This window comes from Melopsittacus undulatus, chromosome 5 (genome assembly GCF_012275295.1).
Source record: "Melopsittacus undulatus isolate bMelUnd1 chromosome 5, bMelUnd1.mat.Z, whole genome shotgun sequence".
NCBI classification, from domain to species: domain Eukaryota; kingdom Metazoa; phylum Chordata; class Aves; order Psittaciformes; family Psittaculidae; genus Melopsittacus; species Melopsittacus undulatus.
The window spans coordinates 7,847,576-7,874,957 of NC_047531.1; the positions used below are offsets into that span (position 1 = coordinate 7,847,576).

Consider the following 27,382-nt stretch of genomic DNA (forward strand, 5'->3'; position numbering starts at 1 on the left):
GACAGGGAGAAATAAATCTACTTTAGAGTGAGATTGGCATAATCTGAGAGTGAAGGGTTTTCTCTCTGAATATGAGGGCAATCTAGATTAACATGTTGGAGGTGTGCAATGTAGATGTCTGAAGTTAGCTGAACTGGTAGCAACAGTTTAAGAATTTCTAGTCCAAGTTAGAAAGGGCAAGAACAGTGAATTTCAGAAGAACCACCGTAATTGACCTGACCATGGTGTGTTCATATCAGTGATAGCCCAGGAATACAGCTCAGGCCCATATGAGCTTCTCTGCCGTAATTTGTGCTGCCCATTAGCTTAGAATGAAGTACACAGTAACATTTCCATTTCAGTGTTCATCATGGGCCATTGTCCTGATCTGTTTTAAAGCTTCCCAGTCTCTGATGGCACCTTATTTGACTATGAAGTTCACAGGAGGCTTGTTCAGTGTAGGACATACCTGGTGTTGTGTTGATAATAATGAGAGTGAATTGTGTTCATAACTGTTCTCCTGTATCTTCTGAAAAGCTCTAATACAGACTTTGGTGAGGGTTGGCTTTGGAAAACTTAAGGAAATTGGGAGAGGAGGGAGGGAGGGGGTAATCTGTGCTTAATTGTAAGTTTCTGTTACAGTTTGGGGGCAGAGGGAGGGTGATGACAAAATACCTTCTTCCTCCAGATGGAAAGTAAATATGTCCATTCCAGTCAAAGTTGTAATGCCTTTATGCTTTTTCCCCCAAGAGCAGCACATCTCCAAAGGGAGTAGCACCTTTCAAAGGATATAAGCTGTGGAATAATTTATCTGTGGTGCATCGTAAAGTGGATTTTGGCCAGGAAGCCAAACTCCAAGAGAAGAACGGGAGCAGAAGCAGTTTGATGTACAACTCTAGGAATAACACTGTTGCCATTTTGAATAAATGGTTTCAGTTTTCAGTTTAAATACTTTCACTTCTTTTTTGTCAAAATACTTTAGCTTTTGCATGAATACCAATCTCTTTTTGCAAGCAGGTTTTTTTAGTCAGTAATTCCACTATCCATTAAAAATGGCTTAAGCAGAATTTTATAGCCAACTGTTGTGTGAACCTAGAGGGATTCTGGGCCCAGAGCAAGCTAGCACAATGCCAGGTATGCCTGCAGGGATGACATTTCACAACAGGTTTTTGGTGAGTTTAACCAGGCTGGGTAAGTGGATGAGTCTGGCTAAGGAGCTGCATTTGGAAATGTGTATATTTGTTGGGTTTTTCACCATTATATGATCCTTACCGGGGTAAATAATCCAGCACTGAATTGTAATGCTCCCTCTGCTCAGCATTTCAGTAATGAAGTGAAGAGTTCACAATAGACTCTGATTTCCTCCTCATGAAGGAACTCTCCACATGTAGACAACTATTGTTAATGCACTGGTTAAGAATATCTTTGAACTTTACTACTGCACTAGTGCTATAAGCAAAACAGGGTAGATTTATATAACTTTTATAATCAAGGCTTGGCATTTAACAAGCATTGTTATAAGCAATAAAGCTCATTCAGCAACGAATTTTGCTCTTTGAACAGCATGAACTTGCTGTGATGGTCTATATACTTGTTGCTACAAGAGACATTTTGCATTAGGTTTTGGATGTTGTAGCTTGGGGCAGCAATGAGTGATGTCTTTTGGATCAGCAAATGACAATTCATGGTGTTCTTACTCCAACCTATTTGCCATGTCCTACAGCCAGTGGTTGGCACCTTTGTGGAGCAGCTGGAAGAGCAGAAAGGTCACAGCCCTGTCCATAAATCTGAACTAAGCAGTGCTGGGATACAGGTGGTGCATAAGGGAACAGTGTTTGGGTGAATGAAACAAATCATGTCTGTCATCCTAAATTAGACCACAGTCAGCGTGACATGCAGACAGAATTTTTGAGTTCCTTTGACTGCAGTGAGATAGGTTATGCTTTCTTAGTATGAGGTGTTTTGGAACAGGATTGCCTGATTCCTGTCCCTTTCAAAATGGCTTATTTCTAAATCAGTATTAGTCCACTCACATCTGATATGCAGGGCAGTGTCACAAAGTTATTTCAGCGTAGATGGGAGAAAGAAGGGGAAAGGAGAGGCTGGACAGACTCTGCATGCTGCTGCCTAATATGCTATCATGCAAAGGCAGGTATTGTTATGCCTTAAAAGCTTCCCTGAGGTGACTTTCTCAGAAGAAGTTGAGGTTATCTAGGGTATGGCTCCTTGATGGCTTTCAGGCAGACCAGAGCTTCTGCTACCCAGAACTTAATCTGCCTTCAGCCTTAGGTTAAATGGACCTTCTCTGGGTGATAAGGCACCCCACCACAAAAGCAAGGTTTCTGCTCTATCAGAGCAATAGCAGAGCTGATCTGTTCCTGTCAGATGAGACTATGTAGAGAGAAAGGGAGAAATATTTGAGAATCACAGCATTGATCAATAACTGCTGAACAAATGTATAGCATTACCATATATACCTGAATTTTAATAATGAGGTCTACAAAATTTGCTTTTTCCAGGTACTCTGCCTCTATGAGAGCAGTTGTGCTGACTGGCATGCTAGGGCTTGAGATAAAATATAAGATCTAAAAGCACAATGTCCTTGTCCTTTCCAACCTAAATGATTCTCTGATTCTGATCAGGGAGTATGTAAGTTCAGTACTGTACAGGAAGCTTTTCAGAGGACTGTGAAGGATGATGCTGTGAACATCTAGGCTAGCATGTGGAGTGCTGCTGATCCCACTTGTGTCTACCATCCTCCAGGACCTGTGTGCTGTGCTGGTTCCCGGCCTGGCACAGGCAGGGAAAGCCTCAGCTGTCCCATGTGCCTGCATGGATGGACCTTGTCTACCATTCATTGGAGTGGGGATTGTGTCTTTTACTGGTTGTCAAACTGAGGCCCTTTGTCTCATGCCTAGTGAAAAAAAAAGGTCTGTCACACAAATATCAGGAGCTGTCTTGTGTAGAATTCTGATCTCCATGGTGGTAAATCCATCCTTTATCAATGATGTGATTTTCAGATGCTTTTCTTCTGATCTGCACTGTCATTAGGAAGTTAACATAGTCTCACAGTCGTAGCTGTTCTTTGTCAGTGCAAGCTGTGATGGCTGTAAGGTAACAAAGATTACAAGTTCAGAGGGGGGGGTTTGGTTGTTTTGTTGGGGGTCTTTTAGGACATTAAGGAAAGGAAATATAACGGTGTGTGTGTGTGGCAAAAATAAGCATCTCTCCTTCCTGCCAGAACTGTACAGGCACAGTGGGCATTTCTCTGTTTCGGGAAGGTTACCCATGTTCCACCTGCTGTACATGTGCCACCAGGCATCTCACTCATGTAACTCTGTAATGGTGATCATCTCCTTTTCCTTCCCTTTCTTCCCTTCCTGCTTCTTCAGGACACGGATGGGATCAACCTGTACTACTGGTCCCTGTTTGATGGACACGCTGGATCAGGGGCAGCTGTGGTGGCTTCCAAACTGCTGCAGCACCACATCCTGGAGCAGCTGCAGGAGATTGTGGACATCCTGAGGAACACGGCTGTCCTTCCACCCACCTGCCTGGGAGAGGAGCCCGACAATCCAGCCACCAACAGCAGGACGCTGACACGGGCAGCCTCCCTGCGTGGTGGTGTGGGGGCCCCAGGCTCGCCCAGCACCCCTCCAACACGCTTCTTCACTGAGAAGAAGATCCCACACGAGTGCCTGGTTATTGGGGCCATAGAAAGTGCATTCAAGGAGATGGTATGTACATCTCAGGGCTCTGAAGACCTTGTTGCCTATGTTAATGAGTCGCATGGCCTGGGGAAAATGAACATTTAGGGATTTATTTTTGCACTTCCCCTCCCCCTTAAACACCATCTGAATTGTTTAAGAGCACCAACAGTTTACCTGGTACAGCCCTGTGAGACAGAAACTGCATCTGAAGTCCTAGGCAGCACCAGAGCCATATTTGTGGATTACTTGAGTCTTAAAGCTTTGATGCTCTCTTTCTTCACACACACACCACACACACTCTTCCACCACCACCCCCTCCCCCCTATTTTTTTCCCATATTTTTTGAGATAAAAACTAGTATTGCCTGAGATCTGATCTTTTTTTCCTTTTTTTTTATTTTTGTTGCTTTTAGAAAATGCTCTTGTTTGACCAGAAGGTTTTTGAACTAAAGAGTGTCTCCCAAAGGTTTTATTTCTTGTCTGACAAGAAGTATGCAGTTGTTGGTTTTGCAAATATATATGAATCATTTTTTGTACTTGCATCTAATTAGAGACTACAGTTGTTACAATTAAGTGGTGCTTCACTTCGTATTCTGAATAGCAGTTATCTTGCTGCTTGTCTTTTCTCCCCAAGGAAGTGCAGACAAACAGACCCACCAACTGGGTTTGGACTTTCAGGTGGGTAGGTCCAGAAGCAGGATCCACAGTGTGGAGCACATGAGCAGGTTTACGCACTGCAGCTGGTGGGCAGTTTCTCCTAGCTGAAAACATGAGGAGGATGCAGTCAGTTTAGCATGCCATTTTCAGAAAGGGAGGACTAACTTGCTCCCTTCTTTGTTGATGGACACTGCTCATCTCAGAGTATACTTAAGAAGGGGACACCAATTTCATGCTTCATTTGGGGTGGTTTTCAGGCCAGAAGAGTGCCAGGCTCTGAATATGTGATGTGACTCTCTTTCCCCCATTAAAACTGGTTTCCAGCTGCAGGAAAGATGAGGAATGGGACTGGAGAGAAACTGTAGAAGAGCTAAAGAAGGGCCTTTTCAAGTGCTGTGCCTTTCTTAAGAGCAGGGTGTGCATTACCCATTTCTAACTTCCTGAGCAGGGCTTGTTATTGCCCTGCTTTATTTTGACTTCAGCCCGCTAGGTGTTTGCACAGATCATCTCAGCTCATATCCAGGCACCTGACTGATGAGTGGGCTTTTATAGATGGAGTATGACAAATGCAGAAGCCCTGGGTAACTCACTACAGTTATAGTGTCTGGGTATTCCATGCACAGGTCATAGTAATCTGTTCCACTTTTTTCTGAACTGAAGTCCAGAGAATATTTTATTTTTCTCCCTGTGTCTTTGTTCATATGCTACAGATCATATACCTTAATTCCCACTTATGATCTTCATCAGAGGGATGAAGTTCAGTCTGGCTTTGCTATATCTTAAGGTCCTTTCCAACCCTAACTATTCTGTGATTCTATATGAATGACTGTGTCTACCACAATGCAGTATAATTTCATCATTAAGTTTTACATTAAAAGGAAGCCTTATAAAAAAATGACCAGATTAGGAAAAGCAATATATAATTATACTACTTTAAGCTCCTGGGGGTGTCTTGTGCTTACAATTGGTTTAGCCAAAAGAGTATTTTCTTTGGTTGTGTAAGGGAGAGGTTCATAAGATCAACAGTCCTGAGTCTCATCTATGTTTGCAATGATTGATCTTCCTCCTACCTCTAACTTCCTTATACTCCTTTGGGTGTAGTCCTCGGGTGAAGATTTTGGTAAATGGATGTTGTTGAGTTAGGTCCATGCATTTGAGCTGTGCATAACGTACGAGGGGTTTGTGCCATCAGAGTGTATAATTTGACCTGGCACTTGGTGAAAGCTTGTGTTTCCTGGACACATACACAGACTTCTTGCTGGTTTCCTGAAACACCCATCGCTGCAAAGGAGCCCTTTGAACCTGGTGAAAATGCTAAGTAAATACAGATCTAGTTTTGTTTTCTAAGCAGTCCAACCTGACAGGTTTATCTAGGGATGGTTTTGTCCCCTTTTCTTGGGAGCATTTAGTGTGCCATTACTTTTTTCTTCAACAGCCTTTTGAATTCTAGTCAAGTTCTCCCTGGTTCTGCTTCAAATCTCAAATACAATGCAATTCATCCCTTTCAAAAGGCCTTTTAAAATTCATTTTCCTTCCTTGGGTGTGGTTTCCTTTAGACAGTGCTTGTCTGACAGCTCTACATGCAGTAAAACACTGTGGAAACACTGCTGACAGAGACCAAGTCACTGCCGAACTTAGAAATCTAACACTTAAGCTGTCCGCTTTTTGAAGTTCTTTAGACGGTGTTCCCTGATTGTGTTGGAACTGGGATTAGGAATCTTGTGTGGTGTTCTCAGGTAACTTACTGTCCTGTTTAAAAAATAAGAAGTGCTCAGTGTCAGTAATCATCAGTGGTCACTGTTATTCCAGGTCAAAGGAAATAAATAAGCTCAAGTACTGAAGGTATCACAAGTCAAATCCTTTAATTTTAATCTCTTGAGTTTTAAAATGTACATTTATAGATTCAGTTCTAGGGAACCAGGGGGGATGTTTCCAAGTGCTGTTCTGTACTGGGTAGAAGCAGTAAACTATAATAATTCTTTCCCTGTATTTAGCCTTGTATGCATTTGCATGATGCAGTATGTATGTTAAACAAAGATTAAAGGGTGAGGGCACCTATTCCACACAGAACCCAGCTGAACTTTGAATGGGTAAAAATGGCACAGAACTAATCTGTATGACTTATTGGAATGTGTACGTTCATGTATGTTGCATCTTGATTTTCTTATTTGTTGAGTTTGAATCAGATGAAATGTATACAGACATAACTTTAACAGTCTTGGGAAAGCAACATATGTTTTACAGTTTTCCTTTTGAAAAGCTTCCTCTGATTAAATAACCAGTAGAAGTGAGGAGAGTTCAAAGTGTTACAGGAAGTTTGATGCCTTTTAGGCAGAGGTAAAGCAGATTAAGGAGTTAATTTTATGTTTATGCCTCCTGAAACATGATTTTAAAATGTATGTGTTTTTTTTTAAGCAGATACCTGATGCTGTGTGTGTAGGGAGTAAAACTGCTTTCTGTCATAGTGAGATTGAGATCCTGGAGGAAAGGATCATACTCTGGAGATGCATACAGATGAATAAGAGCTGTTTTAGTTGTCATTGCAGTATGCTGACTTGCTGAGTGATGATCCTGCGATATGAATGTACCCAGTTCACTTCTCAAGGTTCTAAATTCCTCAAACTTAGCACCGTCTGTACCTGGCATTCACTTTCTGTGCCCCCACGCTCCCTTTGGTGCTGCCCCTCTCACCCCTGCAGCGCCTGCATCAGCTGCGCTGCGGCACCAGCGCACGGGAGTCCGCGCTGCTGAGCGTCCCAATGTCCTTCAGGTGTCCGACACCCGTGGGTCGAGCCAGGGGAAGGAGGAGTTGGGGTCCCTCAGGAGCCCACACTGCGCTCCGCAGCTCGGAGCCCCTCCGCCGGGCCTCCACGAGGTGGCACGAGCAGGCCGCCGTCGAGGGTCTGGGAGCCTCCAACAGAGCAGATGGTAATGGCTTCCTGGCGTAACCTTCATCGCTTTCAGAGGAGGTGATGTGATTACCCCCTGCTTTCACTCCGAGCCGAGGTACAAGCCTTAGCGAGGCAGGCACCGGGGAGACCGAAGCGGTCCAGGCAGCAGGGATGGTCTGTCCCATCCCTGGCACCGCCTCTCAGGCTGCTTCTGTAATCCATGGGGAAAGCAATCCCTGCCCTGGAAACATACCACACGGCACTTCATGGTGTCCTCTGCAGGCTTTGCTCCATCCCTCCTAAGCTCCCTCACCCAGGAAAGGGGGACCAGGGGGACCATGCATGAGGCAGCCCCTGTGAGCCCCCTGCCACTGTAAGAGGCATACTCAGAAGGGGGGCAGAGCACAGACTATATTACCTGCTTCCTCGGTGTAAAATGATAGCCTCTTTTTTCCTTCCCCTTTTCCTTTCCTGTCTGAGTGGTACATCCTGCCCTTTGGGTGAAGGGTGCATTGATTCTGCCCAGCATTGCTCAGCTCTTCCCCTGCACACAGACTGCTATGTCAGGATGAGCTGCATGCTGCAGAAAAAGAGGAGGAAACAGGGAAAAGGGGAAAACAAACAAAAAAAGCTTGCTCTGGATTCTTTCTCCAGGTGAAAAATGAGGAAAGCTGTAAATGCACTCTGACTTTGTCTAAAATGAGCCCCTTTACACTCATAAAGACTTCAGAGGGCTTTCTGCCCCTCTTTGTGCTGCACTGCTTTCCTAGCAGCACTGTTATAAAGTATTTCCTTAAAAGCCAATGTCTCTACATCAGGATGAGTTAGTGATGTTGGGGAGCTCTCTGTTATTTTGGTTTATTTTTCTCCTGAAATCTTGTTGAGCTGTCAGAAAACCTTCCCTTCTTCCCAAGAAAGGGAATGTCAAGTCTGTAATATCAAATCAAAAGTGGCACTGAATATACCCTGGCAAGCCATGGTAGTAAATTCAAGTTCTGAACAGCAACTAGATGCAAGATCCCATGAACAGCAATGATTCAAGAAAAAGCCTGTACACCATTCTAGTTTAAGTCAAAGAAACTGAGAATGAGGCCCTAAGGATTATCCATCTCCTCTCCTATAACTGATGCTTCTGAACACTGCTTTTTGAAAGAAATAAATCTTAATTTCGGCATTCCAGCACTTGCAAAGTTGTACGTGTGACAGATCTGAAACCAGGTGAGGAATTGTACATTGTGTGAAGGTCTCAGAGGATGCTCTGACCTGCAGAGAGGAAGGTTGTTTAAAATTCCTGGCAGTGCCTGGAAAATCCACTGTAGTATTTGTAAGTTTAACTTATTTTGATGGTTAGAAACGTCTGCTTCCTTTGAACTGCTCTTTTCAGCTTAGTTTAAAAATATATAGAAACCATGGGGAGGAAAATCAGCTTCTCTATGGCGAGATTAGATAAAGAGGCATTTATAACAGGCCCATGTCTGTGACCAAAGGTTCTGAGAGGTTTGATTTTTAGCTTGGAGGAGTTCTCCTCCTGATCTGCACTGTCCCCACCTCTCCCTCAAAAAAGAGGGGAAAAAAAAAGGCAAAACTGGAAGTGAATGAGCCGTCAGACCCCGAGTCTCTCTGCAGCAGAGTGCAGTTCTCCTGTGCAGCAGAGGATGGCCTTGTTGGGCAGCGCTGAGCATTTCTTGCTCTCCCTGCCACACCGTCCTCCTCAGTCCTGTACTGATGGCATAGATGGGATCGGTCCCAGCCACCGAGGAGTTACGTTATTGTGGGAGTCACCTCTGTCCAGCCGGCTCAGGATAGCGACCCAAGCGTACCCGCTGCTGCCCCAGGTCACCTCCCTCCCCTGGAATCTGTAGGAAACAAAGGATGCTCCCTGCCCTCCTCCGACTCTGCAGGTTTTCAATCAAATTGCAGCTGTCATGGTTTGCATTTGTTGTGGTGCTTTTCCTCAGATAAATTTAGCTCTGAAATAAAGCTCTAAATCCCGTACCCCAAGGCATGGACAATTTGAGCTGTTTGTTGCTCAGTGCAAATATGAAAATGGCTGAAGTATAGCTCACACACATACTGCATACACACACAGAGGCAAACAAATACATTCATAATAAAAACCACATACAAATAAACAGGGTTTAGCTGGAAGAGATCTGCCAGTCCTTAGCAATAGTAATATTAAACGATGCTCCCTGTTTGTATCTGGTATTACAAATATTACAAATTTCAGTCTGGTTTGAAATTGGATTTGATTCTGGACACAGGAGAGGAGGGTAATCTGTAACATGTTGTGTTATTACCCCAACCTAAACGAAGAGACAGCATAATTAACTCACTGGCATACACTTCAGGTTTTGTTTAAAATGTATGCAGTACTGGAAAGCAGCTCATTTACGTGTCCTTTGTGTTCTCCAAGCTTTCCTAGGATTTTACATATATATATATGTACGTATTCATGTATTTTTTTTCACTCCTGGACTTGACTGATTGTTGATGACAGATGTGACTTGTGTTTTCCACTTCTATTAAGCAGGAGGACTTTTTTTATAGATAATATTTCTTAGAATCAGTTGGAAACTAAACGCAGGAAGAGCTATCTGAGTAGGTATGTACCTCCTGAAATTTGGGCCTGTGACATGCATAAAGAAGGCTTTTCAGGACCTCACAAAAGCAGTGAGATGAGACATATGGTTAAATACTGTGGTTCATCCTGGAAACATTGTGAATGCCTAGTATTTTTCAGTAAATACTGCTCTACTGACCTTCCCCCCCTCCCACTCCCTTAACAAGTTTAACATCCACCAATCCCCTTTGTTTCTGAGTGGCATGAGTGTGTTTTGCTGTTGTTTGTAAAGGTATATGCTTTGCAGTCTTAGCATCCCTTTTGGAGAGTAGGTAGTTATTCATGTCATAGCCAGGTCTCATTAATTTGTTGCTGTTTATGCAAATCACTCTCCAATTATACCACCAGGTACCTGTTGTTAAGGTACATTTATCTTTGCCTTCATTGTGCTTTTTCTGTAGCAAATTCCCTTGCATCCCTCGGAGTTGCCATTTGTTCCTTGGTGCCTGATGTTTTACAATCTCCTGTCCTAATTTCCTCAGACATCTTTGTGCCACATGTAATGGGTACTCCTCGACTTTCTGTTCTTCTCCCTGACCATTTGGCCAAAGCTGCAACAGTAAAGAAAACCAGTGGGATGTGTAGTTTAAGATAGATTCAGTGTTTTCTTTTCTTAGGGGGATCTTCATTTCCTAAAACATTAATTGCAATGCTGTCTTTATAAATGCTGTTCTCTTTTCCCATAGGATTTGCAAATAGAGCGAGAGAGGACCGTGTATAATATTTCTGGCGGCTGCACAGCCCTTGTGGTGGTGTATTTATTGGGGAAGCTTTATGTGGCAAACGCTGGTGATAGCAGGTGAGTAAGTGTGGTGTCTCCCAAACCATTCCATCACCTTAAATTCACCAGATCTGGTGTTACCAAGTTCCTTAGTTGCAAACTGTATCACAAGAAGATTCTGTTTCTTGTCTGGACACTTAATGGTTCTCACAGAGATTAATGCAGTGGTAACATTCTAGTAGCTTGTTGAATGGTGGTTGCAGTCAAGGAGTTTGACAACACTTGTGGCCCTGTTGCAGTTTTCGAATGACTTGATTGTTGCAGGGAAGTGGGAAGACTAAAGACATGTTGAAACAGAAGAGATGTTGGGTGTGTAGTAGAATTGTGTGTTGGACAACAACAAGAGGACCACATCTGGAACAGCTGGTAGGGCTGTACTGGTTCAGTAGGAAGATGTGGTTCCTGTCAATGGCCTTAGTCTCGATAGGCCACCTTGTTCTTAGATTTTTTATAATTGAAGGTAGTCATCTGTAGGCAAATGGCTGCTACTCTTTCAGTGGGGGAGGAGAGGAGGGAGACAGATTATCACAGGTTAGGATTTTTACTTTGGCCTGTTCTGGCTTGTGGACTTGTCCGTTTCCCAGAACTGGATGCTGTTGTTCAGTTATTGCTTTGTTATATTGAAGCTGGAAGCCTGAAGACTTGTGGTGACAACTTTTCCTGCGTCTTCAGAGATATCTAAAGCTAGGAGCATACTGGAAATCTCCCATTTACATTCTTTCCCCCTCTCTCACTCTATCAGTACCACCACCAGAGAGGGATAATGAGGCTATCCTTGCAAGACTTCAGACCTTCATGAGTCTCTTTTGGCAGTGCTCTGCATAGGCAGGCTAGGGAGGGTAGTTCCCCACATGATAAGGACTGCTGTTGTATTCTGTCAGTTAACAGCTGAGTAATTACAGTCTGCAAAGGTATCGAACCAAATTGTCTTCAGATGAAAACTGCTGTGGTTATACATTTGAGTTTAAGGTTTGTGCATATACAGTTAATGTTTGTAGTATGTATACTTACAGGGGCGGCACTTGAGCAAAGAGTGTTGTAGTTTAAACCTAACATTTTTATTGCCTCTTGCTGCTTTAAACTGTGTAGGAAGTCAGATACATCGTTTGTGCATAAAGTTCCTATTCTTTTCATGTTGGTGAATAGCTGTTCCTAAGGTGCTGAATTTGCTTTATATATTGCATATTGTTCACTGAATTCTTCTTGACAAGTGACATATTTGAACCTCCTTTTCACATAAAATGTCAAGTGAGTCCTCACAGAGGGTAGCTGCTAACATGTTTGAACAGACCACCTATCCAGTCATCAGAACCACTAACTGCACTGCATTCTATCTCTCTTGCCATTAAATTAGAAATAATCATGGGTTTTTGTGATACTGCACTTGAAGTACAGTTGAGTCTCCTGCATTGTGTTGGCTAAATTGCTTTACTGTCTCTTAAAAGTGTTCTATGTGAAACTGGCCATGCAGGACCTACTTCAGGGCAGTTGAAATCTTTGTTCTGAGAAGTCTGGGACAGGCTGCTTGCCGTTGCCCAAGAGCAGCCTCTGCTCCATGCAGTCTCTGATACTCGATGGGAAGAAACTCTTGCTGATAGTGACCCTGCATTGGTGCCAGTGCCCACTGTAGTCAAAGACATTTAAGTCTTCAAGAGGCCTTGAATGTTCATTAAGCCCATCCCAAACATCTCTTCAGAAAAAGAGAAAGAGCAGAAATTAGAATGGGAGCGATTGGCAAGGCTGGGTCTTGTTTGACCAAGGAAGGACTCCAGAAAAACCTAATTGTTTGGTTTTGTGCTTACCAAATGGACCTCACAGAAACCTTCTTCACTCTGAGGAGAATCCTCTGGATTCCCCAAATCTTTCAAATAAGCCCACTTCTAGATTTTCCTAGCTCAATAAAATAAAAGCTTTAAAGCATAGATGATCAGTTGATCTGGGTCTCTTCCATGAACTCCCCACTTCCTTTGTGTGAGGGGGAGAAAATAAAACATCTATTGTAAAACATCTAAGCTGCTCCTCGTCGCTAAAAGGACATTTTAGGACTAGAAAAGCAGCTCTGAGGTTGTCTGCCTGCTGCCAGGGTGAACAGTGCATTCCTGTATTTTTAAGAGCCCAGTCATGTAGCCAAGAAGTTTTATTCGTGTTAGTTGGAAAAATATGTTCCTTTTTGCTGTGTCATGCCTCATGTGGTCAGCTTCACAGTTTGTACAGATACAGATGAGGGCGGTGAGAAATACAATAAGGAAACTACTTTAAAAACAGTCTGCTCTCGAGAAGAAGAGTGGGTTTGTTTTTTCACCCAACCAGGGGGCTTCTGCTTGTTGCTGTTAGAATTAGATGCCAAAACCATTAGTTCCTCAGCCAAGCTTCAGTTTCTTTGAGTTCACCTACTCGTTTGTGCCTCTTTTCTGTCCTCATTCTTCTCCCCTCTCTACTCCCCCACTGGAAAAATGCCTACAAATAAATCAAGTTACATTTCCCACAGACAGGAGTCTGTGAGGGAATGTTTTACGCTGCAGGGATGGGAAATAAACATTCTGGATTCATGCAGACTTCATGTGTACTGCTTCTTCCTGGAAGAAGGTTAAGTCTTTTAATTCCAGGCAATTTCAAAACAGCTTTAAAAGGTGGTTTTTGAGCACTTCTGCTGTCGTAGGACCAAGGTATGTGTAACAAACTGTTACTATCATAATGAGACTAAGGAAACACCAAGTATGAGACTGGAATAATAATGTGCTATGCGGTGCCAGATATACCTCAGACTGATGTCTGTGGTATTCAGTTTAACCACCAAAGCTTCTCAAATCTAATCATTTCATGCCACGTACCCTGACAGTGTTGTATAGCAGCTGTCCTTTTGTAGTTGATGTGTAATTACATCATGAAAAGACTTTAATTACCATATTACTAAATTACCAGCCAGCGATCCTTTCAGGTTCAGCCCTAGCTCACTTCTGTATGGACTATTAGGCTTCTCCAAGATGAACACTTTTGGTTGGTGTAAAAGGGAGGAAAAATTGTGCTAATTGTAGGTTTTGTTATGAACTATTATTGAGCTTGGTGTTATGGCATCACTAATGTCAATGATATAATTAAACTTCTGCTAATGATGCAATCACAGTCCTGTAATAATTATATGATAACTGCACATGATACCAGAGCCCTTCTAAAAATGAGGTGATGTATTCAAAGCCTGATAAAAACAATGCAGAGGGAGCCACTTTCATCCTCTAATGGCTTGTCAGATCATTCTTGAACTCTGCCATAAATATACCTACTTGTACCATCAAAATTCATGTATGAATATTGGTCAGAATGTGGTGTTTCCCTCTCTCTCTTCTTCCTTCCTTTTAGTGGTTAGCATTGTCCATGCAAGGTTGTGTAATTGGAGGCCAACAGTGCTATAGTCAATCCAGGATATAGTGCTTTTCTGGTAAGCATTGAGATGCTGTTGTTTGCTTACCAGTTTGACACACACACTATGGTAACTAGGCCAGGCTCTTGGAATAGCTGCTTTGTTTTTAATAAGGAATAGTAAATCTTCTCTGCTCATTCTTTTAAACAGTATTGTTCTGTTTTACATTGTTAAAATGACTTTTACTTCTAAACTGCCGTAACACGCCTTGTTAATCTCAGTTCTTTTTAGTTTTATGCTCTTTATTAAGATGTTATTTTATAGCTAGTGATGAAGCAGTAGTAAAATAGGGACTTAATGTTTTCACTGATTACTGCCCAATTATTGTAAAGCCTCATGCAACATAACATTAGCCCAATATCACTACGGTGACGGTAATGCAATATGATCATATTAATTATCTTTGGTACAAGTGTTCTTCTGGCTTTTGTGTTGTCTGGATAAGGAGCTGCTCAGAGACTGCAGGCACTGCCATTTTGTGCTGTGCTGGGAGCTGTGTAGGGTAGCAGTGCTTTTATCATTATACAAGAGCAGAACATCACAAGTTGATTTGACTTTTCCATAGGCCCTGAAACACTCACTAAATCTGCTATGGGTTCTTGGGCTTTTTTGATTTATTGGCAGAACATGGGATCAAAGCAAAGAGCCTGATGTTTCAGAGGCTTCACAGACTTGCAAGGTTACTGAATTTTTTGCTTTGCTTCATCAGCTTTTTTATCATCTTTCTGCCTCCTTGCTTTTACTCCCCTATGCTTAAGTTTTCAGGGCATATTCACTGTCTGCTTGAACATCGTGTTCAGAAGCAAGTGCAGAATGAATGCTAAGGTGTTCGGGATTGTTAAATGATAGGAACTCATTGAGTGGTTGGGTTTTGTGGCATTTTTGTGTGGGTGCAGGTTACACAACTTCACTGGTGTTTCAGGTATCCATATGTGGGAGAGTGTGTTTATAACACCAACTTCTCCCAGTGTAATAAAACAGTGAACTGAACATTGAGTTCTACTTTGTTTACTGTTTCAGTTCTTCCTGGATTTGCTGCTTGTGTTGAATCTCACTACATTTATACTTCCTTCTCTTCTTTGTCATGGTGGTTGTCAGCTGCTTCCCCCATGCACAGTTCTCATTGTAGGAAGTCAAATTTGGAGTATTAATCTGCTTTTATGAAGTAAATGGGAGAGGCATGGAAAGAGCCTCATACCTGCTGACTGGAACTGTAGCTTGAGTAGAATTTCTGAGAAGTCAGAATTGATGATTCCGACCCATTTCTGTGGTTCACGGTATCTTCATCAAGGCAGTCCGGCAGGGTGATTTTTGCCAGAAGCACTAATACCATGTAAGGATGGAAACCATAAAGCATCCTAGTATATTATTATTGTAGAGCTAATTTTCTTTAGCCTTTGGTTTTTAGAGTATTTTTAAGAAAGCTTAATTTTCTGACTTTATGAACTATTATCTTTAATCTAAATTTGCCCTGTTTTCCTTGAGTGGTCTGCCCTCTCTGTCTCCTTACATCTGTGTCTGCATAAACAACAATAACTGTGCTTTATACTAGAGACTTAGAGGTCTCTAGAGGAAAGACTAACTCAGTTACTAAGCTTCTCCAAGCCTGCAGTATTTGGAAAAGCATTCTTTTTCCTCTCTCCTCCTAAAGATGGGACAGAAATTGCTGTGAATCTCTGAACCACACACAGAGCCTTTCCACCATGGGACCATGCAATCGGTGGCAATTTCTGTTTATCCTCTGAAGTTCTCATTCCTCCAAATACTCAAAAGATGCCTCCAAAGTGGCGAGAGCAACACTTATGGATTGTATTTTGGCCAATGAATGTGCACATCCCTTTTTTTGATTATTATTAATTCTTTATCAGAATCACTTGAAAATAATAAATGTCTGATCATTTCAGGGCACATGATAACCTAAGGCTGGTCTGCTCAGGAGCCTGTGGAGTGAGGAGAGACTGAATTCAAGAGGAAGCAAGTCTCCCCCACACACATTCTCTCCTTCACTGACTATAGTTTGGTAGGTAGGGAAGTCTGATCCTGCCTAACAAAAAAGCTGGAAAAGAACATGGCGTCTTAGTCACACTAAGATGGGCCAAGTCCCATATCTGTTTCCTCAGCTTCTTTTCCATAGAAGCCTGACTTGCAGGCCTGCAGAAAGCACTTCTGCTCCTTTTCTCATGCTTGGGCTCCTTCCAAAGAGAAGCAAGAGTGAAGGATTCGTAGGAATAGCAGCAGCCTCAGATATTCCTGGGGTTTGTGCTGGGTAAAGCTTTTGGAGGCACTTCAGGAAACACTTCAAGTGAGGTGTGGAGGAAAGGTGTTGGATCAGAACGAAGTTGCTGCGCTCAAAGTGCAGTGATGAGGAAGGGTGTTTCCTAGCAGTGCAGTGAATGACAAGTCCCAGGGTGCTGGCGCATCCCACGCAGCACTGACTTGGCAGAAATTATTCATTTGGCAGGAAATGTTCATAGGCTTTTGAAAACAAAGCTAATGTCCTGCCTCATCTTCAGACTCATTTGTTTTCCTTGGGAGAGGGTATGTCTTAGCAATGTCTATGGCAATCTAACAGGTGTTGAAGCCATTGTAAACATTCTCAGTGAGCGGCAGATCCAGTTAAGTCTTTGGTCCTAACCACGCAGGCATCATCTACCCAGGAAGTCCGTATGCTCCAGATTATGAGGAAGGAGAGGAATTTTGGCTACTGAAGTGATACCAGCAAACTGGAAAGCTGCAGTTCATTTGTATTAGTGTCCAGGAGCGATGAATTCTGTTAACTTTAATTCTCATAGGTTGTCAGTTTTTAGAAAAAGGAAGAAAAAACTGAAACCAGCAAAACTCAGACAAAAAAAAGCTGGTTGCTGCCAGTGTAAGTATAAATTCCCCTGCTGCCTATTTTTATTGGTGACTTTAAGCGCTAATCGAGGAAAAACTCCCACTATAATAGCATCTTTGTGTGTAGCCTGTAGAGTTTATAATGTCTGAGGCAAGAAGGGCAAAGGGTACAAAGATGTCATTTTAATCACTTTTTTACCAGCACTTTACTGATACATAAAAAGCCTGTGACCTCTAATAGAGGCAGCTCGTGGTATAAGCAAATATACCAGAATCCAGATCTCCCAGTGCAGTGCTTAAAGCTCAAAACCATCTTTTTCTTAATCTGTGCCTTTGTAGCTGACCCCAGAGACACCTGCAGGTTCCTCATTCCAGTGTTATATGGCCAGGGCCCAGGCATGCTGAGCAGGCTTGGATGCCTGGACCGCTAGCTCCCATGCATGCTATGAGAGGAGGGACTGGGGTAGCACCCCAGGCTTGCTTGGTGAATGTTTCAAATCTGCTGCTGTCCTTACTGTGTTGGAAAGCTTTTGTCATCCCCTGAATACTGTGAGCTTGCCAGGCAGCCCAGGCCATTCAGTCTTAACAGCAGCTATGCAGTGTAGTCTGAGCCCTGCTCTGGGGGTTTTTAGCAAGGGCTTCAAGCCTTGTCACTTGTGTGGGTGAATGAAGAAGGACATAGGTAAAAATTCACTCATGCAGAGTGAGCAGAGAGTGCTGCTTTCAGCCTGCTTTTACTTCTCAGTCCAGCTTGTTCCAGTATCCTGCAGCTGCCACTGATTTAAGCAGAACAGCTGAGATTGAAGTAGATGTGATGCGTTAGGTGCTGAAAGTCATTCTGGCTTCCTCAGCGGTGAGAGAGTGAAGATGGGGAAGGGAGGGAAATGCGTGCTTCTTCCATCTTACGTGGTCAGCCATATCGCAGCCATATTACTGGCAGAATAAACACTGACTTGCACAGCAATGCCTTCATCCACTAAGCCCAGGTTTAGTTGCCATAGTAACTCGTCCTGGAGATGAATGTGATATCCTGGACAGCAGGGAAAAGACTTTTGATTCCACAGATACCAGTCCTGAGGCTCAAAGCTGGCCGCAGAGACGTGACTGCACTTCTTTGTTCATTTCCCTGGCACGGCCTGAGTAATTGGCAGCATGTTGTTCAGCCCTGATACAGAAATGTGCTGGTGGATCATCATCGCAACCCTGGACCTAGCTGTGTTCAAATGAAGAATACAGTGAAATCATCATGGGCAAAATGAATCCCGTGAGGGCAGCAAATCTTCAGCCTAAGGATGCTGGGCAGTTTTTGTTTGATAGCAGTATCACTATAAACTCACTGTAATCTGGCTTGTAATAGCTTCCTAGCTACCAGCTGAACTGCTCTCTGGAAGATCAGTGGGTTCAAATGTAAACCAATGGAAAAGTACAAATTAATTACAAAGCATTTTAGTTTAGTACATTTGCTTTGGTTTAGTGCTACTGGAACCAGTGTAGATAATATTAGAAGTGTATAGGTAAAAATAGAAAGTCAGCACTGATTCAGTAGAAAAAGTTACTTTCCCATTCAAACAAGCAGAGATCATATGCAATACAGATAGCCAGTGCCATCTGTGGCAGTATGAAAAAATATGTAATTAGCCCTAAAATGAAACACTTAATAAAGCCAACTGCTAATAATAAGTCAACTGCTAATAATAACTCCATACTTAGATTGCATCAGACCAGCAATACACTTGGGGAGCTAAACTAGAGCAGGGAATTCACAGGAGAGTCCCATTGGAGTGAAGCTGCAGCTTGCCAAAGAGGCACTGAGAACTGGAAGCATGCAGCTCGTGGGGTCAGAAATGACCAGGCACTGTCTTTACCAGGCTGTCTTGCCCTGTAAACTGTACAACGAGTAGTGATGCAGAAACAACTGAAGTAATTTAGTTAGTGTTGATGGTGTCCAAGTGCTTCTCACTGTTGGATGCAATATACAGGGCAGAGGGGGCTGCCAGCTGTAGCAAATCCCTTTAACTTCTGCTTGCTAAGTTGTTAGTTGAATACATGGGATAGAATATGAGATCAGTTCTACAGATTCAGATTTTTGTTGGTGGCAGTAAGGAAGAAGCTGACTGGCTCAGGTGCTGGTGTAGATGAGAAGTAAGCCATTCCATAGAAATCTATGAATATTATTTTGCTTTGAGAATCAGCTTTTATTTGCCCATTTGTGATCCTTTATTAAAAATAATACAATTCATTGAGAAAAAACAGAGCGCTGCAACAGTGGCTTTAGAGTATATCAGCAGCCTCATTTTGCCCAGAGGCTTTCTCCACAAGAAGTACTAAATAAGCATTAGAAATATAAATATGAATGAATTGGGTAACTGGAAACAATGTAAAGCTCTACACATGTGTGCACAGGACCAGCTCATATGCTTGTAGGTGCCTCTGAAAGATGATTTTCAGGGTTTCTTGCAGGGACTGGATTTCATCATTTCTTTCCCTGGTCCTTTTCAAAGGCAGGAGCAGGTTCTCATGTTGCCACAGGAGAGATGTAGCGTGCTTGGATCCATACTGGTGTGAGGACATGAAAAAAGGCCCCTGAATGAAATGCCTGGGAACACCAGGCAGGTGTCTTGTTGGAGCAGGGATGTACTTGGCAGTTGAGCTGCAGAGTTTTTAACCCTCAGAGCAGCCAGGGTGCCTGGCAGTCTGCAAAAGGCCTTAGCAGCCAGTTTGGGAGGGCTCCTCGTTGTTCCTGCAGGAAAGGCTGAAGCATATTCCTGTAGGAAGTTACTTAGGCAGCACTTCACCAAGGCAAGTTCTTGCACCTTTTATTGGCTTCAGGGAGCTGAAGATGCCCCAGGTGATGAATGAATGGGTCCGAGCAGCCTGTTTTAAGCAGGGTGTGCACAATTAGACTACACTGTGACAGGAGGGGGTATAAGCAGGAAGAGTGTGTTCCCTCTTAAGACTGGCTAGCTTTGTCTGGGAAAAAAGAAATGATCCAGTGTTTCTATTCTGTCACAATATTTCTGTGGACAGCCTGATGTTAGTGCTGCAAAAATGAGAAGAAACCAGGGTGGCAGGACTTGAGTGGCAGTGGATGGAAAACGAGGACTGAGGCAATTTTCATTCCCTCCCTCCCTTCCCTGGGTTGTTGCTTGTTTTATTCTTGGTAGCGATGCCGAGTAGGAGTTGAGGCATTTTTGAAGCATCTCTTGGGTATTGCAGGTGGGAGGTGACCAGGGTGTTTTTCCATTGGTGTTGCTGAGGGTTGCTACTTTCACCTCTGAGTTTTATGGTGATGGATATGTCATCACTGGGACCTGTTTTAATGCCAGCTAAACATTATATAATGGTTTGTTTCACTATCCCCAGCCTGCCTTAATTCATAAAATTAAGGAAATCATTTAAAGGCTTTGCACTGTAGTTCCATGATTACTGCCAGTGCAGTGAGGTGTTTGTTCACCTGGTTTCTAAAGAAACATTGAGAAATGAGTCTGCATGGGACTAAGGGAGAGTAATTCAGTCCATAATAAGTGAAACCAAGGTGCCAGGGCTGAATGTATTAAAAGTCATCAGTAATCATGATGGCTGTAAGTTCCAGTACTTCATTTAAAGAGGACAGAAACACTTTTTGGGGTTTTTAATCTTATTATAATAATCTTCTGTAATTTCTTAGCGGTTAGGAAAGTGTAAACATAAACCTGGTTTGTAGCTCACCAGACATTAGCATTACTCTTCCTTGGCTTCTTTAAATATATGCATTTAGTTACCATAGTAAACAAGTACCCATGTAGACTGATTTCATAGTTCTAGGATTTTTTTTTCTCAGCTATTTTGTGACACACCTAATTAAAATCTACTGCTTGGTTCCCCTTTCAGTGTAATAAAACCCTGCCTTATTCTTTCTGTCAGTTTAATCCCTCTTTCTTTTCCATTGACACATTTCTAATACCCCTTCAGACAGGCCAGACAGTTCTGCTTCATCTGTACTGAATCCACAATGCTTAACACCTTTTGACAAAATAGATACATCCTCCCTGTGGCTTGGAATTGATATACACTGTCAAAAAGGGTTTTCCAAATGGTCTCTCCTTGTCACCTTTACCAGATTTTTGTCCTCTGTTGTAGAAATGTACTTTAATGTTGTGTTTCAAATATTTTTTGGCTCAAAAAGTGTGTAATGGAATCAGGGTGTCCCCTGAATACTCCTAACAGTAGGAGATGCCTCTTTGTTTTGAGCACCAGAATCCCAATAGACCCATGGCAGCAGTGAAATTACACTTTTGACCTTGTTCACTAAAGTGTTTCTTTCTCTGTATGATTAAATGAGAGTAACTAACAATAGCTCCCCCTAAAATGCATGAGTTTCCCTCTGTTTGTTTCTCATAAGAAACTCAGAAAGGATGCTGTGTACTTCTGAGCTGACTGTGTTCTTCACAAAAGAAGAAAAAAGAAAACAAACCCAAACCCTGCTTGATTCAATGAGAGGTGGTTGTTTTATGCATATTTAAAATGCAAAGCAATTGATACGTTAGTATTTAAGCCAGTGTTGTTGCTACATCCTGAGTATGACAGCAGCAGTAAAACAGAGCAGCAGATTTTTACCCTTTTGTTGCTTCCTTCACCACACTTTTTAAAAGGGGATATATACTAAAGCATCGAATACGTCTTTAAAGTATTGAATCTGAATATAGAAAATAACCATATAGTTAAGGTTCTCTGTGAATTTGGACTGTGACCATGGACTATGCAGTTTGTGTCAATTCAGAAGATAAATGTTGTATTTTCTGTAGGTTTACATGCAGCCTTTTAAATTCCTGGTGTTTCTTTGCATTTCCTTGTGACTGAGCAGACTTAGGCCACTGCAGGATGTGCTATGACTGTGCCAGTCCCACCTTACGCACCAAAGCACTGGCACATCTCTTGCTCCACACTTAGTTACTCAAGGCACGGCTTCTCTGGATAAGAAAAACTCAGTGAAGTAGCTTGAGGAGAGATAAAAAATCAGATTCTTACTACTTCCATTTTAAATTACTTTAGCTGTGTTTTGGGGGCTTATTTTTCCCCAGTATATTCCTGTTTGCTGTTAATATTTATCAGGTTTGGATTAGTGAACATACTTTTTTAGTCATGCAGAGCACGTATCTGCGAAATGCAGGGGCAAGTACAATCCTGTAGTTCTGTGGGTGGAGAATTAGATAGCTTGGTTCAAGATGAAGGGAAATCTATATTTTTTTTAGAAGGGATCAAAATAAGTGACTTAATGGCCTCCATGGCCTCAAGACTAAGAGCAGTTTCTCCTGTTTGCTCACTGTGGATGATGCTGTGTAGAGAGAGTATCAGAGCGACAGAGCTTGGAGGGTGATACACTGAGGGGGCTGCAGATCTGTGATTCCCAGTTTCCTATGCTGCCAAAAAAACTTTTGTTTTTCAATTACTGCTTCATTGGTGATATAAATTAATGGCTGGTATGGGTCTGAAGCAACCTTGTCAGCAGCGAATATTTGGTTAGTGTTGACATAGTTGTTCCCTGCAAACATGAATCATCTGTCTGCCTTTGGCAGGCTCACCCTGTGGCTCTGCTATAATGTGTTTCACCAGTGTGGCTGAAATTAAAATGTCACTATTAAACATGGCAGAATCGGATGCTCTCTGGGCATTGCATCTCTTCGAGTTCCTCTTGCTTCCTGTGTAGCTGTTTCTGACAGTTTAATAGGACAGCTGTATTCTGGTATAAAATAATACATTCATATTTCCACAATGTGCGGGGAGCTAAATGCTTTCAGAGCACTATTTCATGGTGTACATGCATCTTTCATGCACGGCAGAAGCAGTAATGTTCACATAGCACCATGTTGCTGCTTAGTCCATTAGGAGGCATAAAGTCAAAATTAATTGTCCTGTACGATCGTATAGAGTGGGTCTCTAAAAGCAGTTGCTGGGCTGTTTGTGGCTGCTGCGTCAGCCAGGCTCCCTCCCTGTGAGCAGTTATTGACTTTGGGCTATTGAATTCAGGGCTCTGGAGGTTGCTTGGTGGGAAAAGCCTTCAGCCAGTGCTTGGCAGCTCTGTCACTGCGAGGTCATGGAAAGGGCAGTTCAGTCTCCAAACCCAATTAGGGCCTGATTCGGCATCTCTTCAATCACAGGGGAAAAGCCCATTGAGTAGAGTGGTTCCCGGACCAGGCTTTCGCACCCAGCCTCTCCAGTGAGATGGCTGATGAATGTCCCCATTTTTGTCACTCGGGCTGTCAGAAATACACTTTGCTGTCATGAGATGGCTGACCAGCTAGTGCAGAAAGGTAAAGAGCCGGGTAAGAAGATAAAGAGCCCACCACAGCTGAATTCAGACCAGTAACCTGTACATGCATGTCTGCATCCCTCCCCTTACTCATATCTAGAGCTGTCTAATTCCTCGGATCAAATCATCTGACTCTTATGAGCAGCTGTAACTTTCAAGTTGAATAAAGTCCAACTGCTGAAAACATTAATGAAAAACATAAAACTGAGGCTGTGTTTTATCAGGTATCAACAGCATTGCTTTAATTCCCCCCCTCCAAAGATTATTTTCTCTTGTGCTGGGTTGTGCTTTTCATCCCAGGTGGCTGCAATTTCTAGTGAAAATAAGTTGAGCCATGAAAGGTTGACCCACTCGCCTCTGAATTGCTTTTTATATGATGTGAGTCCCTCAGGGCCCAATTCTACCCATAGAAGTGAGAATGATAGCTATCAACGTATATAGGAAGTATGTCAGTGTGCACAAAGAAAAAGGTGAACCCAGACTGGTCTGAGTGGTCTTTAAAATATGGATTTCCTGTGGAAATGGTGATTAAAGGGGAAGCAAAGGATAATTAGAAAATTAGCCTGACACACTAGCAGTTATATCAATGTGTGTTTTTATATTGGCTCTTTCAGGCAAGCACGCAATCAGCAGATCCCTTATGACTCTCTTAAACTAGAGTGTAAAATTTGGTTAGTGTCTGATCAGCTCCTTTGATCACCCTACTCTAGACTGTTGCCACAGTACTTACGCTGCACTAAACTCACAGTCCCCTTAAATGGAGGCTTACTCGAGTGAGTCAAATTACATATGGAAAGGCTATAAAAACTGCTCAGTGTCTTTGAGTAAATGAGCCTGGTTCAAAGCTGAATACCTTAGGTATTGCCAAACTAAAAGCAAAGGTGTTGTTGCAGAAAAGAGGTTTAAGTGGTTTAATTTTTAAATGACTGTCTCAGAAATCCAAAGAAGCTTTTAAGCAAACCTTTATTATTTTTTATTGGACCAGCATTTCTGTAAGCCTGTAATGTACTCAGAAAGGGAAAAAACTCCATCAAAAATTCTGCATAAATGTCTCTTCAGAAATTAATGAGTTACCACCACCATGTCTGTCTCATTTCAAGCACACAATATTGGTTTTAATTGTAGCAGTGGAGGGCCAGTGGGAGCTGTCAGTGTGTAGGTTGCACTCCTGCCACCTGTAATTTCTACACAGGATTATTTGCAAGGGAGTGCTGGAAGTCCTGGAGCAGTAAATTTGTTATCTGTCAAAGCAGAGCTGTTTTCCCCTCATCAGTAGAGCCTTTTCCCACCTCTCCCATTGTAGCTCCATCCTGTACCTGTCTGTTCTTTGCCACATGAATCTCAGACATGTGAACAGTTCCTTTCCTCTCTGATAATGCTCTTTCCTTTTGCATACCAGCTATGCAGAAGATCATTTGGAGACGTATCTGGAAGGTTTGGAAAGATATCCCATGCCATTAATTTTACAAAGCTGGTCTGTACCTAGGCTGGTTTTCTCAAGATGCCCGTGTTTTGATTTTAGAGGTTAGGTTTTCAGTCACTGCATGTCTGCCATATTTGTTGGATGCATTGCAGTGCCATCAGAATACCTGGCGTAGAAATAATGCCATTGAATTGATCGAACCATCAAGAGGAGTAAGAGAGCATGTAAATATCACATCAAGGGGATGAAAAGATCACAGAAAGGAGGCCATTTAAAACATATAGAAACTGGAATCCAAGTAACAGTTGCTTTTTTTTATCTACACCAAAGCCTGGTACACTGCTGCTATTCAAACACTGAATTAACCTACTGATGGTTGAGAAACAGCTCCAAAACAGGCATTAAAATCTTTGGGATGATACGTAGTTCATCCAGCTCTTCAAAAGCACCAAGTGTTACTGTACTTATAGAGCTGTGTAAATAATGGAAAGATAAAAGAACCCACTTCTGTGAGTGAATACAGGACTGAGGAATGCGGTAGGAATACTGGGTAAATTCTTCCTTCTTGTGACTGTGTTTCAGGCAGTGCTGTTACACCGGGGAAGAATCTGACTGTATTTTTCATGTAACATAGCAGATTAAGAGGCGACAGGCAGGTGTTTGAGAGAATTTCCTCTGCTGTTTGCAGTAGTGTATGTAAAATTTGGTTGATCCATAGTCATTCCATTAGCTGCCATCTTCCAGCACCTAACTAGTTAAATTTGTGTTAAACAGGATTTGCTTTGACTTTTCCATTTGCTGCTGGAGTAGAAATGTTCTGATATGACATATGACCAATCAATAATTGGAAAGTGCTTGCATGAGTCATTCGAAGCCAGTAGTTTAGACAGTGTCAGCCACAACTGGGATTAAAACCTGCAAAGAGTTGTTCTACGATCAGTGATTCTGCAGCATCTCCTCTGGGTGTCTGCATTTCACTTAATAAGGATACCCTGTAGACATCAACTGAAATAACTCTTGCCTTTGTTGCTTGGATGTTTTTGTAAGCTCTGAAATGAACTTGGCATATACAAATATACTTTATTATCCAGCCTAAAGGATGCAGAGCAGGAACTGCTATCTTGTTCTGCTAGCAGCTTCAGTAGAAAAGAAATGGCTTTGTTTTGCTATGACTGAAGAGAATAAGAGTGTGACCATACGCTGTGTTTTTCTGGGTAGTTTTAATTTTTGTTCATTTTTTTCTGTACTGATAATGTTTTATTACTGTTACAGGGCTATTATAATCCGAAATGGTGAAGTTATTCCAATGTCTTCAGAATTCACTCCAGAGACTGAACGCCAGCGACTTCAGTATCTGGTAAGAGACCTGAGGACCATATAAGGTGCTGCTGATGACAAGCATTGCCCAGTGATATCTGTGGTTCATACAAATGCTGCTGAGTTACTATGGCTTACTGAAGGAGCATATACCCACTGACCACCAGTGACCAACCATGTATGTCTTTTAGCCAGCAGTAAATGTGGAGAAAAACCTGGTGGTGCAAATCCTGATGGAAGAAGCCTTACCTCTTCTATGAAGGCCATCAATTAGTATGGCTGTGCTTGTGTACCTTGCTTAGCTGCAGACCTTCAGTAGGTCATTGATGTTGAATAATGAGAATTCAAACATAGAGCTAACAAGCCACAGAGGTATTTCAATCCATACCAGTGTTTCGCATGTGACAGTATCAAATATCAGACTGCTTTTTGTGTGTGGATGATATTGCAGGGTTTTATTCATTTGCTCTTAATTGTATGCCAGTAGTATCTCAATCAGGGAAAAGATATTTGATCTCAAAGCAGCTTTGAGATGATGTCAGTGAGCATTAGTAGCTGCAAGATAGGATGGGTGAAGAAAGACTAGTTGTATTTAGTGTATTTAGTGTAGCAGCACCCATAAAGGGACAAGATGACTATCTGAGGACACGTGGGATGCTTTATACACCAAGTTGGCTAATAAGCTGCCCAAGAAACATAAGTGGTGGTGTTTATCATGCAATAATCTTGTTTCTCTTTGAGCTTTTCATTGATGGTTGAATCAGTCAGTTGAAGTTGGCTGTGTGTTTGTCAAGGCATCATTCCTGGTGTGACTAAGATTCTTTTGTGCTTCTTCTGGTCTCTGCTTTTTCCTTTTAGAAAGCTTTAGAAAGTTTAAACCAAGGCAGGCTCACTGTCACCTTTTCCTGACAAGAGGTGGACAGGCAAGTGTAGTGGCATTGCCTGGTCTTATAGTGTCTCTTATCTTAGGACTGGCCCAAGCACTGTGATTTGAGAGTAGACAAAATGCCAGTGGTGGAAGACAGAGGTGGAAGGGTTTAAAGAAAAATTTCAAATGTTTCCACAACTGTCATGTTTGATTTTTAGTCAGATTCACTGGCTTAAAGCTGAAAATTGCAGAGGAAATAGTGCTTTGGGAGTATTTGTATTCAGCGAACCAAATGGAAGAGAGGCCTAATAAATATTTACAATTCAGTTACATTTAAAATTATTTGTTTGCCTTTGAAATAGAAGGTATCTTTAATATTTGGGAGTCTACTACTTCTGTAAGAAATATAGATAAAGCATTGCCTACAAGGGGTTTTTTTCCTCTTTTGATGTCCTTTCTGGCTTATGTTTGAAAACAGCAGCTGATATGAAAAGCCTCTCTGGTCTTTCATTTGGAAAATTCCCTTACCTTTGTTTGTTTACTTTAATTCTATATGTAACAAGTGTGCCAGATCTGTGGGTATCATGTTCAA

General features: G+C 42.3%; 1 protein-coding gene across 1 annotated transcript in view; it reads left to right on the top strand.

The window, feature by feature from the left end:
• The window catches only part of PPM1H (protein phosphatase, Mg2+/Mn2+ dependent 1H), a 131,879-nt gene that overhangs the window by 67,793 nt on the left and 36,704 nt on the right, over positions 1–27,382 (top strand). The window contains exons 3-5 of the mRNA XM_005148064.3: positions 3,372–3,716; positions 10,546–10,658; positions 25,878–25,962. Of these exons, the coding sequence (XP_005148121.1) occupies positions 3,372–3,716; positions 10,546–10,658; positions 25,878–25,962 (543 nt within the window). The remainder of the gene's footprint in view (positions 1–3,371; positions 3,717–10,545; positions 10,659–25,877; positions 25,963–27,382) is intronic.